At 33.6% G+C, this 13,352-nt stretch overlaps 2 protein-coding genes across 12 annotated transcripts in view; one reads left to right on the forward strand and one right to left on the reverse strand.

The window, feature by feature from the left end:
• Positions 1–13,352, forward strand: part of LOC100644003 (Down syndrome cell adhesion molecule-like protein Dscam2) — a 173,307-nt gene that overhangs the window by 2,759 nt on the left and 157,196 nt on the right. The window lies entirely within an intron of this gene.
• On the reverse strand, positions 109–7,494 carry LOC100645703 (solute carrier family 41 member 1). Of its 2 annotated transcripts, none has more exons than XM_012319724.3 (9): positions 6,581–7,494; positions 5,529–5,639; positions 5,161–5,436; positions 4,054–4,208; positions 3,193–3,526; positions 2,707–3,001; positions 2,383–2,588; positions 2,142–2,290; positions 109–2,048 (listed from the first exon to the last, which is right to left on the reverse strand). In XM_012319724.3, exons 3-9 carry the CDS (start codon positions 5,432–5,434, stop codon positions 1,872–1,874), a joined length of 1,590 nt encoding a protein of 529 aa, XP_012175114.2. In that variant the 5' UTR covers positions 5,435–5,436; positions 5,529–5,639; positions 6,581–7,494; the 3' UTR covers positions 109–1,871. The 2 variants fall into 2 exon arrangements, with proteins under 2 accessions (XP_012175114.2, XP_003393830.2); XM_003393782.4 differs by having other exon boundaries at positions 4,054–4,328; positions 6,581–7,493.

The following is a 13,352-nucleotide window of genomic DNA, read 5'->3' on the forward strand; positions in this document are numbered from 1 at the left end:
TTTTGTATATCAATTTTATGGAAATTTTGTGAAACATAAGATAACACAAAGTATTCGTATCAGTTACATTAAATTCAACTAAAATATTGGTCATTAAAATAAAAACGATTATTTTAGAAATACAAAGTTTTATTTCAAGGGTGCAATTGTATGTACATTTTCTTTACAGATATCATTCTAAATCACAGATTGCTAGTAGTAGTTCATTATCATTTAATAATAATATTAGATCATCCCATAAGTTCGTGCCGACTTTTGTATATACATTTCATGTGTCGATTTATAAACATACGGCGATAAGGGACCAATGCACTTGAAAAATGGGAAGAAGTTGTACAACGAGAGGGGGATTACATTTTTTCATGAAACTGAAAGGTATGTAAACAATCTTAACATATATAACCGCTCGAAAAACGGAACGAACTTATGGGATGACCTAATACTATTTAAGGAACCAAAAGCATTAATTTATTCTACATTATTCATTTTACGAATGTCCAGTTTGCTTAGATCATATGGTGTAATTCATTTTAAGATATCAATTATGTATCTTTACAAGAGTATCATAGCAAGTTTTTATAAAATACATTAAAATATATATTATATACATTTGATACTATAATACATTTACTAAATATACATTTGATACTATCGAATATTATTTTATATCGATCATTTACTTTATTATTTTCTGATTTAAAATATCAAAACGTTGTTGCAACCTATACAACATTAAACATATCCAATGGTGTATAATATATACACAGGACTTTCTAGTTCTACTAAAAAGATTATTCAAATTTTTGCTATCGATAAAATATTTTGAACTAATAAGTCTATAATTAGAAAGCATTACCTATTTTAGATCTCTGCAGATTGCAAATATAATTTCTATTTTAAAAAGATATGCGCAATTGTATAAATAAAATTCTATGTTAGTATTAAGTTGTCCCAAGTTTCTTTTGTTTTATAAGGAAATACTAGATACTAATATCTAATGATACTAAATGATACTATCTATATATACTAAATACTAATTATGTATGATCCATTTTGTTCTATTGAAACAAAATCCAGATTCAATAAAACAAAAAAATATTATGCATCTATTATTTCTTTCTAAAAGGAAAGAAATTTTTAAGACAACCTAATATATAATCTTCCTACGCAATACAATTATCGATCAGCGTTAAAATACTGACTAGGTCTTCTGCTTATACATATTTATTACGACTATATTAAAAGTACAATGCACATATATCTAAAATACTTTAAATTCTGCTGCCTCATACGATTAAATATACTTAAAAACTTACAAAAAAAAGTTATATATACATATATTTAGTGACTGTAAGTAATCGTCAGTCGATACGTATAACAGGCAGCGTTTTATTTTTTTGTTTATTTCGTCTAATTGAGACTATGCGATCACTAAATCATAATAAATTACACGATAATAGATCACTTTGCTCGACCCAGTTATATTAGAATCAGTGTCATTATACTTTTTTTTTTTCCTATTCGTTTACCTGTTTCAAGAATAGTGACGTATTTCTTTAATCTATTATGTTCAGTGTGTAATAACTAATTAACGCGTGTAACGTACCATTAAGAACGTCCTTTAATGGAGGGAAACAATCCTGCTGTTTTATCCGTTTCAGATCAATCAGATCGTCCCGTAATAACGTATTGTTGTACCCGTTTTCACGAAACACTCACTCTCTTAATTAATCTTCGTCTCCTACTGTCTCGTTCATTTGTACACCATTACATCGACGTGATTTTACGCCGTTCAAATTATATGACATCTCCCAAAAAAAATTGACACGCAATAAAAATTGCTTGTCAATCTCGTTACTTTAATCAGTCTTTTATTTTCCGTACTCTTGATGTATACTTATGAGGAACCAAAATGTTATTGCTAAGAATACTGTTCCCGAGAGATCGCCTAATGCCGTTAAATATGGAATGGCGGAATTGTCCGGGTCGATTTTGTATTGCCACATAGCGTGAATAATGATATGCGCCACGTAGAGCAACAGCATAACCTGTAAAACAAAAATCGTGAATTTTTTCTCCCGTGATACAAACCTTTCACTTTTTCATTAGTACACTCGAATCAACGTGCATTATATACTCACTTGAAGAATGGCCATGACGATGTAAGAAACCACAAAGTATATATGTACCGTGGATGTTCCCTTTGAGATATAATCGGCGGCAAAAATGAAAATTATTTCACCGAAAATCGCCATGCAAATGAGTATTCTGGCTGTTTTCGCGTACAGCGCTAAAGAACAAGAAAGTGAACACTATTATGTAATCGTCGAGCTGCGAAAAATCATGTAATAGCGTAATATTAGTTATTGTTGCATCACTTACAGCCTCTGAAAAGCGCTTTCCATGGACTGATGAAAATTTTCGAGTGTGGCGGTAAAATTCCCATAATCGTTGTCTGGTGCAATGTAGTTGAGATTCGAGATGCTTGCACAGAGACTAAATTACCACCAATTCCGTTTATGATTGGTTGAAAGATCACGAATCCATCGAACGAGTCAACAACTTGATCAAGAACCAAACCGCCAAATCTAAATTAGAATATAAAATTGAAACAGTAGAACGACAGAATCGTGTAACGATGTATCGCGTGATTTATTCTTAAGAATTAGTCGAAATTTATTAACGACGATTGAAAGTGATACGAACCCACTGATAAACAAGGCCGATAAAACAGGAAGCCATCCAGATGTTAAAACATGTTTAGTGTAATTATTCTTAAGAACCACATAGATCCAAAACGGTAAAATTAAAAAGTAACAGCCAAGTATAACGTATAAGATCCATGGTTCTGGCGTCATTCTGTTGTACAATCCTGATGCTATCATTGATAGAACGCTAATTGATATGACGTCTCCAAAGGAGGCAGCCAAAGGCGTAGCTAAATTGTCGGGGTTCATTTTGCATCGATATGAAATCATGATAACGGCGATCATTACAAAATCTGTAAGAAAAGAAACATTAATGCAAAAACATCGAAACAGTGAAGTAATACGTTAAGTAATATGTTAACTTGCTTTTTTTACGGTATAGCATAGTAACGTAATGTAATGAATCGACAAATTACGTTTGCAAACTTGAAATATATACAATATAAATAGGAATTTGATCTACGATCAATTATAATAATTTTACCTAGAATAAAGCAAGTGCTCGTGGCAGTGCAGACGCTAGCTGTGGCTAATAATAGGCAATTGTTCCATTTGAAAGTGTACTCGCTGCCTTCCATTATAGCGTTGACTGTGATCGCGAAGATCGATACCAAAACAGCCGCGACGGTCGCCTGTATCTGTACCAATGCGATATTACCAATAATTATTTTTACGATTTCTCGAAACTCGTGCATGTTACCCAAATTGGCTTGCGTGGATATCCGTGAAGCTAAGCACATATCGAGATTGCCTTTCAGGCCCAACAGCGAAGGGATTAGAATGAATAATTGAGAAATGGCGTAGAATACTGGCCAGTCCTAAAACAGAAACGGCATTTAATTAGAGGATTACGTTCCTCGGGATATTCTTACAAATGGAACGCAACCAAGAATGTAAATTACGTTTCAAGAATTTCTACATTAGTAAATGCCGATAAAATCTTACATCGCGGATGTTTGTACCGAAGGGCTTGGGTTGAGATTACTAGAGAGTAGAGGGGTTAAGACGAGCTGGAGAAAGGTGGGATCAGAGGAAGGTATTTATGTAAAAGATTCTTGAGATTACGACCCTGTTGCTCTTGGGCCATCGTATTTCATATGTACAACAGATAAAATGCAAAGGTGTGATAAATAAAAAAAGAGTGCTACGATGTATTGTAACATTATCTTCAGATAATAAGACTAAAGTGTATGATCGATAAGAAAAACTGGCGTTCGGAAAAATACGTGATTTATTCCATTACTACGATTACTACGATCAAACTTAGATTCGTTATCTATACGAGATAATCGAAATTGAGACGACGACCTGCTTTTAGCATTTATTAATGTTAGAGGAAACGTACCTTGACTTGGTTAAGCACCAGGCCCGCGCCGATCGTACCTATCCCAGCGATGAAGAATGGAACGGCGACTTGGAAGGTGGTCTGATACCATTTCTCGTTCCTGTATGGTCTGTTATCAAAGCCGCCCGTGTCATTACGGAGGTCAGGTACAGGATCTGAATTTGCGACGGAAGAGATGGTCACTACGGAACTTCCACTTGAAATTGTTCCACTACCGAGATTGGGCAGTGACATGTCCGTTTTGTTCTTTTGGCCGTTAGGATTTTTCAGACCCGCTATCGAGAAATCAATACATCTCACATCTGAACCGTACGACATTTAAAAGACATTTAATCATTCGTTAGAATGTTATCGTGAATTACTGAATGATGCATATGTATAGCTTTAGTCACAACACAGTTCCAATATTTGACATTTGTTACGAATTCTTAAAAGTTTATTGATATAAATTCACGATGTCGTCAATGGTACGTAAATCGCGAAATGCGTCGTTACTACTTCGACGCTCTCACGAAACTCATCTTTTTATTTCGTGCGAGCAGACAAGAAATAACGAATAAGGTTATCACGGTAGAACGATTGCCGTTACTTATAAATCATTTTACAACACCGATACAACATATCCTTTATTGCATTGTACTCTCGTAGGCAATACGATACGGTGAATACTTTGATCGACTAAGCGACTGTTTTATCAATACGATTGCGGATAATTAACATAACGGATTTTCATTAATATCGATCTAAAGAATGTGTCCGCGCAAAGTTATGTTTCAATCTTTATGTTCGCTCGATTCTCCGACGTGTCCGTTTTGCCGCTTGTTCAATGAAATCGTACGCGAAACAAATGAACTTTTGCGTTATCATCGCCGGCAACAACATTCGTGATGCGTTCTATCGTACAGCGCGTCAATTTCTCATTAGAAGGTACAAATGTCTATAAAAGTTGTACGGCTCGTGCCTTTTTGACGTTTTGAAATATTACGTAATATTTTAAGCATTCGAACGTACAATAACAGATATAACTATTAAATCGTCATCGATTTTCTTTCTGCATTTTCTTTACGTCAATACTGTAAGTATCACAGTAAGTATATAAATTCTTACCTGCCACTTTCTTCACGACATCAGGTTCTGCTTTAATGTCGGCCGATGCGTTTAGTTTGTTGTCGATATCTTTTTCTATATTATCGATATCTAACGCATAATTATCCTTCCCGTTTGATACGTTGTCTCCCTCTATAGTGAGCACGTGATCTTTAACTCCCCTGTCATTAGCTTTGTTTACTAGATGCTCATTACAATCCGTGCAATCGTTTAAGTTTATAATAGTCATGTTTGACAGTGCCGGTTCAGTTGGCGATTCCGGAAAAGCGACCATATCTGGAATATATTTGATAATTCGATAAAAAAAAAAAAAAAAAAAAAAAAAAAAACGCTCAAAGGAGTCACATCGAATTTATTTTGACACATACCGAGTTCGGTGTTGGCGAACAATTTTGTAGTATTTTCTACAAAATCGGAAAAGTGCAGGATCAACTTGAGATACTTTCACGTCAGATCTGCCTATTTCAGTCAGTTTTGATCTTTAAAGTTTAAAAATAAATATGTATTATTATTCACACGAATAGAATGTCGAATTCGTTTTAAAAACAGATAACCAAAGAAATTAATTAATGTTACATCGTATTATAGAATTGACGCATTAAAGCTTATCGATCTATCCGTTAATCGTAAATTTCATTAAGCATTAAGATACTATATGACCGATATTGATCAAAGAGTTGTTCGTTAACTGATAATATACGAAGATATTCATGAACTGATAGTTACGTCTTGCTACTCTCTTAAGTCGTTGCTCTTAGTCTAGACGTTTTGATAGCATATGAAACTTAATATACGAGATCAGCATAGTATCATTAACGACACGAGGAACTTAGTTCTTGTATTACTATTAATCTAAGTCCACGTGTCGTCGGATTTAAATTACATGCGTGCAAAAATGCTGAAAACAGCCGTTTACAGTATTTCACTAGAATCTATGTAGAGGGCACCCTTTTTTGTGAAAGCTTGCAAACACGTATTACTAGAGGTAATGAAAATTAACGACAGACTTATGTTTATAGGAGCATATTTTATACCAATTACATGTAATTACTATGCCGTATACATGATACTATCGATATTTCGATAAAAATGTCCACATCTTATTTTTAGAAACGATAATTTATCTTTAAAGATGCACGTTGATACTTGGCACAATACACAATTTTTAAGTTATAATTTAAAACACTGTGGTTTATGTCACTATCAGTTCATGCTAAATTACCGGTTTTTTTTTTCTTTATGTTCGACACGTGTAATGTTGTGCTGTCGTGCTGATTATTCGCTATCATGGAAACTAAACGATATTGCTAACAGAAAGATAGGAGAAAGATATAGAATATGTATTGAGGCTTGAAAAAATGAAACAAACAAGAAAAAAAGGAAAAGAACGAATAAACTCTTATCTTGATTTAATACTTACATAGTAACGATGTATTGAGGAATTTGCGCCAGCGTGTCCACGTTTCCTTGAAAAGTGTTTATTGTTCTTTGATACTCGATTAACCTTGCCACTTCTGATTATTCACTGCTCGATCTCGTTGTTGAACTCGCGTGTGATTTTATACGAAACTCTTCTCAATCCGTGCTACGTGAGCCGAAATAAAAAGTTGGCTTCGTCGTACAATGGGACACTGTGATCGATGTTCGATCCACCGCTCTGAGAATCGTACAGAGAAAGGTGTACAGAGGTAGAGATCCCGGTGAAAAACAAAATGACGGAATGGGTTTCGCACGGTAAACGCACCACCGACACCAGAACTCAACTGTTTCGCTCAAGTGATCGTCACTGACTGATAAAAGAAGCTTTACTTCACTTGTTGGCACTTCGACTGCTCAAATGCATGGCTGCGATGTACTGTTGTCCGGGCATACCACGTGCGCCATCTCGACCGACGGTGGTGGGGGGAGCTTATTGTAAATAGATCCTAGACCGTAGATCATTCATCGATTTGCTATATTACTTGCAAGAAATTCTTGTTTCATTTATGATTCTCAATCTGGAATAGTGTCTCCTCTCGCGTTTCTAATGCAATTTATCCGCATATATATAATATGATCGTACACGTAACAAATTATATAGATTCGAGAAAAGCCTTGAATTTAATTAAATGTAGTGTTCATGTTAGAAGGCAAAAATAATCATAAGAAGCGTAATCGTATTTTTTAATCGCTTCCGAGCTACTGGTCCTTGTAAGATCGAGGTTGTTAACAATTTTATTTGCATTCGTACGTGATCGAGATAAAAGAGCGATTTATCTAAATTATTGCATTCGCGTGCTTTCATTTGTTGCGTCTGTTCTTCGATCATCAGTAAAGATCTCTATCGTAATTCTCTTTTTAATTGTTTCTTGTCTAAAGCGATTTAATATGCGAAATTGCTCGAGGCGAGTGATTCAATATTGGAAAAAAGGAGGTATAATGTTCTATTGTTTCTATTTTTTTAAATCTATTTTTTTTCTCTTTTTTTTTTAACGGAAGGATAAACGGGTACGAATATCGTAAGATATGTATGAAACGGTCCGAACGTTGAATATCATACTGTTCGAATACCAACGCTCAAAGAAGAAATCGACAGGTACGCTGAAAAATACAAAGAAAGAACGGCAATAGATCCAAATTATTTGGCTGCTGAAGCGAGCAAAATTCTCCTGGAAAAAGACTAAAAAGAGAACTCTCAGTGACTTCTCTAAAGAAATAAAATAGTCAGACTCGAAGCTGGTATTCCGCTGAGGGTAGTCATCCACATGTTACATATAAATTAAACTAGAAAAATTTACCGAATGTCCAGTTGGACTAATTATAAAATCATTAATTATAAAATTATAAAATTATTAAAAAAAATAATGTTAAGGAAATGCCCAGTTGGGCAAATTGTAAAGTACAGATTAAATACTAATATAGAAAAGAAAATACCGTTAGGGATTTGGAGTGGTCATTATACTTAGGTTGCCATTGTACACTGTCAATAAAAATATTAACCATAAATTGTCGATGTATTTAAATAGTGACTATAATGTAAATCATCAATATAAATTGTTCAAATTGTAAATATAAATTGTCAATGTAAACTGTGAAATTAAATCTATGGCACATTTAAATCGATACAAATATCCGTTTATGATTCGGATAGAATACCTGCCTTTCTTAAGAAGTCCGAATATTTTTGGAAAGCCCGAATTTCCTGGAAAAACCAATATGTCTTAGTTCCTTTCTTAGTTTTAAAGTTAGTGACGCGGAACCTTTTGAGGGTTTAATTTCTAGAGGATCTACGCTCAACAGGGCGTGATTACAAGATTGCAAGGAAATAGATTACTGCCCCATAAAATCCATAGTAAGATTGAAGGAAATAGATTACTGCCCCATAAAATCCATAGTAAGAAGAAAAATGATTCTTTATTCTTAATTCTTAAATAATTCTTAATTATTTCTTAATTAATTCTTAATTCCTCGAAATAAATAAATCAATTACACGTAACATTACTCGGCATCTTTAATCTATCTCCACCTTGAGCGTTAAAAGCGTGCATAGTTCGCGATATCAATCGATCAGTTGCAACCTGACTGATCATCACCTAGTTGAGAATTCGCAACACATACAGTCGATTAAATATTATGGCGGCTGAGAAGATGTATTCGTCTCCATTTTACAGTATCCTATGGGATGCAAATGTAATTGTACGGATGTAAATCCGTTGACTTCGCACCATGATCATTTTCGAAGGAATTTCTCAATAATTGGTATTCCGTGCGTGCGGTTACGCGAACCGAATGGGATTACCTTCGTTCTTTTCAATGACGTCATATCCAATGCGATTCGCGAATGAACGGGGAAATACCTAACACGCGACACGCGTTGTCGTGTAGCTTTAAGATCTGATAGCTGATGTCAGCAAATACATGATAATAGTATAGCATTATGCAAATTTCTTTAAAAACCATTAACAAACGTAATTATTTTAAAGCAATTAGTCTTCTCTGCATAATTTACAATTTTTATTGTAGAAAATCTGACTATTAGAATCGGCTTCGAACGAATGCAATGTCGTGAAAAGAGAATGAAATTTAAATTGCTTAGTTAATTACATAGATTAAATCGAAAAATTCATGATAAAGGTTTTTCAACGACTCCGTTAATTTCTCTCGCGAACTTGTTATCATCTAAAGACGTTTCATCTGAATTAACATCGATTCCACTACTACATCGCCGATTCGAGACAACTGTCTGGGTAATATTATTATTTTCCTCACCTTATCCCTCCGGTTTCAGAGTGATTTCATCAGATAGTGAGGAGTATATCTCGGTTCGTGTAGAGTTTATTACTCCTTCAATTTAGAGAATCGTAGATGCACATGATGCAGCGATTTTAATTTCACGCGGTGCGCGGTTGATAATCGACTCCTGTTTCCTAGAAATCACTGTAAATACGTGTATTGACACTTTTTGACGTTGAAACGTCTAGCAACGCGACTTACGAACGTCTTTCGCTAGGTCATATCCGATGTGATACGCGAGTCGGTTGAAGACTAATTTGACGAGGACAGTCATTAGAAACGTTAACACAAAGTATAGGTCGAGTATGTGTGTTCATATTTACGTTTCAAAATATAATTATAGTACAGTTGATTTTACTTTCTATTGAAGGGGTAAGATCGAAGAGGTAAGCAAGTCTAACTGCCGTGTCGCGCTTGTCTATTCGTTATACAAAGATCAAACAATTATAATTTAAATCGAAATACGCGCAGCTAAGTAAATATATAATTTCGAGATCAAATGATTATATTTTCGATTTTGATTACGTTAAAGTATTTAAAAATGCAATGAAACTGAATTAGCCCGCGTTCATCAGATAATGAATTAACTGTTCCGATATCGTCACCGTGAAAAAAACAATAACCTACTCGCTGATATTTGGCACTTTTCGCTCATTAAAATACTCCAATGTAAACAAGCTTTATAGCATTTTTATTGCCGGTTGTAAAACGTGTGAATCCTTTCCACGATTTGTGTGCTATAATCAGCATTATAAAATGCGTTATGCACCGTCTGATTAGCAGCGAATTTCCACGAGCTTACTGTATTTAATATCTTTATTTTCGTTCTTTTTTTCCTCTGTTTGGAACGATACAAATGATACTTCTATTGCATTTATCTTATTGTTAGAGCATTATCACGATGTATTTTTTAGGAATGTGAAAAATAGAGATTTCCGATGTATCTATTGTTTATTGATTTTCAAACAATTTTTTTTTTTTTTAATTTTACCGTGTTATGTGTAACAGTTTGTACACATAGTGTAGTCACTGTCATAGATTTCAAGAAAATGTATTGTTATTCTCGATACAATGTTCTTATTTAAATAACTACGATAAATTAAGGAAAACATTGATTCTCAGAAACGCGAGGAAATAAAAATGTTCGTATTCATTTGTATTCCAAAGAAGTAATTCTAATCTATCCCCATTGTTACCTCTCATTCTTTTCAAGGAGATTATATAAAAAAACTGATTTTCCTAACAAGATTTTCTAGAAGGATAAAGCTATTTATTACTAAAGATTATATCGACTTACGTGCAATTTAAAATCTCAATTGCCATCGACTTTAAAACGATATCTTCAGAAAGTATTTTTTGTAATATTTGATCATGAGAAAGATACTTACTGACAACCTTCAGTCGACGGTACGTTGAGAGCCTTGTTTGTTGCAAGTAACAATAATTGTCATTGATAATAGAGATTAAAATAATAAGAAATTTCTGTTGTAAGTATCACGAGAGCACATATGGTAATATAATAAAAATTAAGATAATCGTTACTATTTTCATTGATCTAATGTTCAGTTAAGATATAAACTCGAGTGTCGTGGCGTAAATGATTGCGATATTTGATTTTATCAGTTCCATGAATGATTATATTTAACTGGTGCTTTATCAAAATCTTTATCGGCGTGTTCTCAATTGGAATATCATTACTTTCTTTTTGCGTGTGACGCACAAAACATTCGGATGTATAATATCTAAGCTGACATATTCTATAATCTGAGACTATAATCATTTAATAATTTTGATAAAACGCATGCGATTGAAACGCATGAGATAAAAGCGTACATTTTTTCCAATAAAGATCTCGAATGAAAAAGATTGAAAGGAATTTATTGATACGCGGATTGAAAGGGATTTTATTGATTATATGACAAGAGTGAGGAACAGAGAATGAAACGACAGAGTTAATGATTATTAGACTATATTATTGGACGTATCCAACTATTCTTGACTAACAAATAATATTTATCGACGAACAACGAACTTCTATGAACTTACATTGTAATTTCTTGAATATTTTGATTTTTCGCTCCTTTGATTTTTGTACCCTCGGTCGTGTCAGAACAAATGTTAACAACAATTTTAAAGTGAATGTCAAATCTAATTGATGAACATTAATGTAATGAAGCTGTTTACGTGTCGCGTTATAATCTCTCAAAGGTTTCAGATGATATCTTTCGTTCGATCGTAAAAGCATTCATTGAAAGAAATGTACATACAATAGCTTTTCTGAGATATTGTATACCTAACTTATATAAAAGAGCTTGTATGTGTCTCAGGATGGAATTTGATCAATTTCTGTATATTTGCATTAGATTGAAAGAATGAAGCTGTGGTTGCACAATACACGTTTTTCCATACAGGTCAGGTATACTGGACACGTTAAAAATTGTCTCTTTCGATCATTCGACTCGCATTTACTTTGATTCTCTCGCATATACATATTATTCGCAGATATAAATACTCCATAATTTGTTTATTTAATTTCTCGTATATTAATATCAATTTTCTTTTTATTCCCCGAAAAGAAAGTCGAAACATAATATAGAGCAAGGTATAAATATTAGAACCTCTATCGTGTAAATATTTATAAATATATGTATTTAGATGAAAGCATTACATTAGGAACATTCGGTTTGCTGTATTCTAACGTTACGTTACAGCTCTCGTTACGCTTAAAATTATGGATCTCTTGCCTTTCTCTTTTTTTTTCTTTTTTCGTCTTTTAAAGAATCGGTAGTCCTCTTTGCTCGATAAAACATTCTATTGCGTAAAAAAGATATTCTTCTATATTGTGAAAAAGTTTTGTATCTTCGCCGTATTGAGGAAGGTCTACTCTTTCTCTCGCTCGTTCTCTCTCTTTTTCTCTCTCTCTCTCTCTCTCTTTCTCTCTCTTTCTCTCTCTTTTTCTCTTTTATTTGCAAAAATAATAATTTTGTATATTTTGGATTTTTCCAAAAAAATATTTTGTTGCGAGTATGTTCTTAACTTGTTTAACTTTATTTATCTCTATCTTTTATCATTTTTTCTGTTCGTTTCGTTGGTAATGACTAAGTAGCCGGCTTAAAAATTACTGATCATATCAGACGAATGTAATAGTCTTCTGTTTTAATGTTCCTTGTCACAGTTGTTCGTAATTAACATACTGGTCTGTATATAATTAGACAAAATGACGTCGAATTCTTGCGATGACCGTTCATTATGCATACACACACATAATCTGCGCACCTTTTGTCCGTAGATATACGCATATATTTTAATAATTCGTCATCGAAACAGTATTTACTTGTACTTGTGGTTCACCGAATAGATACATTCATTTTAATTACACTATTTCACCATTATCCGCTAAGAGAGAAACAACTAGGGGACCCTGAATTGTGATACTTATCGATCGAATATATTCTTAAATATTTATCGCGATTGGATAGTAGCTCCACGAATCGCCGTTTTACATTTAACGATTAATTTTGATTTCCGCTCAATGACTTATCCCACTATCCATGTTACGTATTACGATACCCTTATCAGTTAGATATAATTTTGCCGCTTAACGGTATTGCTTAACTTTATAGTGTACACAATTCGCACAATTCACACGCGTACATACATACATACATGTTTTGTTGTTTAGAGAGACGTAAAAACAAAATTTCTAAATGTGTGTACATATAACCACACCGTTGATCTAGAGCCTTGTGACAGGGTCATTCCTTCCAATTATAACATTAACGCGTGGTGTAACTTCGATTAAGTAAAGCTTAACTTAGGAACGTACGTTTATATAACACGTTAATAGGAACTTAATAAGTTGTCTTGTATCACGTTACCACATCATATCATTTCCGTGCGAAACGTTTTCATCAGTGATA

Source organism: Bombus terrestris, chromosome 2, assembly GCF_910591885.1.
Source record: "Bombus terrestris chromosome 2, iyBomTerr1.2, whole genome shotgun sequence".
NCBI classification, from domain to species: Eukaryota; Metazoa; Arthropoda; class Insecta; order Hymenoptera; family Apidae; genus Bombus; species Bombus terrestris.

Excerpts from the sequence above, each read along its gene's own strand:
- LOC100645703 (XM_003393782.4), bottom strand. The coding sequence starts at position 5,434 with ATGGTCGCTTTTCCGGAATCGCCAACTGAACCGGCACTGTCAAACATG. Across the intron at positions 3,527-4,053 it reads TGGTGCTTAACCAAGTCAAG|GACTGGCCAGTATTCTACGC; the intron begins GTACGTTTCCTC and ends TTTCTGTTTTAG. Across the intron at positions 2,589-2,706 it reads TCGGCCTTGTTTATCAGTGG|ATTTGGCGGTTTGGTTCTTG; the intron begins GTTCGTATCACT and ends ATTCTAATTTAG.